The sequence below is a fragment of the Sphaeroforma arctica genome (genome assembly GCF_001186125.1).
Source record: "Sphaeroforma arctica JP610 unplaced genomic scaffold supercont1.1486, whole genome shotgun sequence".
NCBI lineage: Eukaryota > Ichthyosporea > Ichthyophonida > Sphaeroforma > Sphaeroforma arctica.
The window spans coordinates 3826-7224 of record NW_014039072.1 but is presented as its reverse complement, the minus strand read 5'-3'; the positions used below and the strand labels follow the sequence as shown (position 1 = coordinate 7224).

At 42.6% G+C, this 3399-nt stretch overlaps 1 protein-coding gene across 1 annotated transcript; it reads right to left on the bottom strand.

Moving 5' to 3' along the window:
* Positions 1–602: 602 nt before the first annotated feature.
* On the bottom strand, positions 603–2013 carry SARC_11009 (hypothetical protein). Its single transcript, XM_014294919.1, has one exon. It carries the CDS (start codon positions 1953–1955, stop codon positions 681–683), a length of 1275 nt encoding a protein of 424 aa, XP_014150394.1. The 5' UTR covers positions 1956–2013; the 3' UTR covers positions 603–680.
* Positions 2014–3399: the final 1386 nt, after the last annotated feature.

Genomic DNA, 3399 nt, shown 5'->3' with positions numbered 1-3399 from the left:
TGGAGTTGTCCCGTTAAATTGAATATGATATCTAAACGGATGTCCATTTCATTAGAGGAATCGCATATAGGTTCATCGTGGTGAGAGGAGATATGCAGTGCAAGTGACGTTGCATTTCCCACTCAAAGTGGGTCAAAAGAAAACCGACGCTACCTTCACGTTGAACGAGGAGATAAAGAAAACTGGGTCGGATTATGGACACTGGAAGGGCATACGTATCAAATAGTGCATCCAATTTCTCGGTCAGCATCACTTAAATATAAACGTATTGAATGCTTTTTCTTTTAAATGTTTGAGATTGGCGTTGTATCCCGAATGTATGTGAAGGCCAAATATGTAGATACACCGCATATATCAGGAGATATGCGGGAGGATACGTGGAATATGAGCAGATGGGGAGGATTAGTGGGTGTATATGTAAACTATTGCAGATAATCGTATCGTGTATATGGTCTATACAATATGTTTCCAGGAGGTCTGCAGAAATAAAGTATTAAGCGATAGAGGGTAGATACAAATAATCGCATACGTTATTTGCACACTGCTGTCCCACATGTGTCCGGATAGAATATCGGATAGACAATAATTTACGATATATGATTGCAAATGATTGATATATTCTGTTTTCGATACCAGGCCCTGATAATGACTATTTCAAAGGGACTTAATTGAGGTGCTATCTATACTTTCCCCATGACCTGCTTTTCTGATACTACCGGTGGATACAAAGATGGATTTTCGGGTGTCATTGCATACATATCCGTGTACGCAGATAAAGCATATGCAGGTGCAGACGCCCCGGCTACCTCAGAGGGTGGTGCATTGGGCATTGTATCCTTCTCGTTCTTGGCAGGCGCTTGATACGCGACACTCTCATACGTGGGAGGTGGTACGAATGCAGGCGGTGTGTTAGATACAAAGGCTGGCATATACTGTGGTTGCCATTGCACAGCTGCAATCTCTGACGCCAGCGGAGCGTAGGGGGCGGACAGCAGTTGTTGAGTCTGTGCCCGCGAGTCAGTTAAGGTGACTGGGAGTGATGTCTTATAATCCGAGGCATTTGGGATTATTAACACTACGTTAATATGGTAGAGTACGTCAAAAATGTACCCGCGGGATGTGGAGCAGAGATGCTCTGGGAAAGGGAAAGAAATGTTCTTCATGAACTTCTCACCGGCAGGGATTTTAACACCAGTAGACGTACGAGCCTCCCTTGTATTACCGCGGTTAGTCCCTGATATCAACAGATCGTGTTTCAGATTCACCTTGACTTCTCTGATCTTTGACTTGCAATGCGAATTGTCAACCTCGATCAGCAGATTCACACCTCGACCCTCGTTCTGTGTGCCCTCATTGCCAATGAGATCGTACGTGTCCATGCATGTCACCTTCATAAAAACTCGCCCGCAGTCTTTAAATAGCCATCGCTTAACGCGGTGGTTGTCTTCTTGCATTACATTACCTAGTCGCGGTCTCGTTGGGGCCTCGCGCACCATAAATTCTTGTTGGTGACGGAGATCAGACTTCGACCACCCGGGAACATATAAATGGCATTTCACCTTGTACGTTCTATTAGCTCTTGACTGACCTATTTTGTCTCTGCACGATGGAGGTAGTCCATGGGGTAATAGCGTTTGGATTGGAAATGAATACTGGCCGGGTTGTAGATACACAGAGTCGTCAAATTGGTGCATCATTACTTTTTGTTTGAAGATTGTATGCTTGTCGTATATAGTTTCGTAGTAAGACTCAGTTCTGCGGTTACCGTTCATGTCGGTAGTTTCCCTTGTGCGCTCCTTTTCGTACTCCGTGCGTTCACTTCCTTTCACTGTCAGGTGCAATGCCTCGCACTTTACTGGTTGTGTGATAACCACACTGACAGATCCCGATACTACCTGACCACCTGTGTAGCAAACACGATCGGTCTGGATTCTCACTGAATTGTTGTTGCCCATTGTTGTATATGTTTGCTGTGAAGTTGTGAGGTTGTAATGTTGTGATGATGTGATGTCGTGATGTTGTGATGTGAAGAAAGTATCAGTAAATCAGAAGTATATATATGTGTTTTTCTGAAACTATGTGAGCAATAGTTTTTAGATTTGATCTGTTCCTATGGTTTTCCGAAACATCACAAGGCCATAGGCTGAAATTTGAGGCAAAATCACAAACATTGGTTGCGTTTGTAGGCATAGCACCAGCCTCCATTGTCTCCATAGTGTACAATAGGTCAATAGCATCTTGAAAATAGAACTTATGCAAATTATTTACAAAACAAAAGTTAAAAAAACAAAACAAATTAATTGTCATCTTTCGACTCGGAGACGCGGAGTTGGGTATTTTATTTAAAAAAAAAGTAGATATTCTGAAATTGTACTCATCATGTAGTGATACATGCAGTCATACAAATATGTAATGACACATAAATCATAAATGTGAGAAAAAAATATGAATGGACTCCGATACTCCGTGTTTCACTTTTTAGCCAATTACTTGTGAATTCCAGAGGCTCTGGGAGGCTTAGAGCAGTTGAGGATGATAAGTCATGAGTTACATGGTGATGGACCTCCACAGCGAGAGTCGAGACTCGCTCACTGATCACTCTCGAGTTGCATAAGGGCATCACTCATCTCGTCTCTCAGTCTCTGACTCTCTGTGAGTGTGTGTTCTGTGTAGCGGGGCTGGCTGTGGCCTGTGGGCCTGTGGGCCTGTGGGCCTGTGGCTGTGGGCCTGTGGCCCTGTGCCCTGTGGACTGTGTGGTGCCTGGCAGTACATGGCTATGTAGTATGTACTATGTGCATAAATGTATGTAAGTTGCAACGAACTCCTTTATACGGCACTGGTGACAATAAAATTATTAACCACCTCAGGCCCAGTTTCCTACCAGTCTCATACATACTTTTCGAGTTTACTTTGCTTTTAAGATGTAATTAGCGTGATGTTCTTTGTCGGCCTCAGAGGAGAGGTCGACGTATGTTAGACACGAATAGTGTCAGCTGTAAATCTATGGGCGAATCCGAAGCAATAACTAAGACAGAGGACGCCTATATACATGTGTCTAACTGTTAACATATGTCAAGCCCTTAAGACCGACAAAGACCTAACATAAGTGCAACAAATGGGTTGTACCCGCGCTACAATATCTAACATTTAAGTCGAGCGCTTTTAGCCGACAGATAACAAACAAACCGGCAGAAAACAAACACATCTCACAAGAAATTAAAATCACGCTAATTATATTAATACACCTCTATTTAAAAAAATTAATCTAAAAAAAGTACAAGTATTTGACTGGTAGGAAACTGGGCCTGAGGTAGTTAATAATTTTATTGTCACCAGTGCCGTATAAAGACATTCTATGTAAATAGTAAATATTGTAGCAACAGAGCAATTTTGCAAGAA

Bases quoted from the DNA above. Each gene is read 5' to 3' on its own strand.
- SARC_11009 (XM_014294919.1), bottom strand. From the start codon at position 1,955: ATGGGCAACAACAATTCAGTGAGAATCCAGACCGATCGTGTTTGCTAC.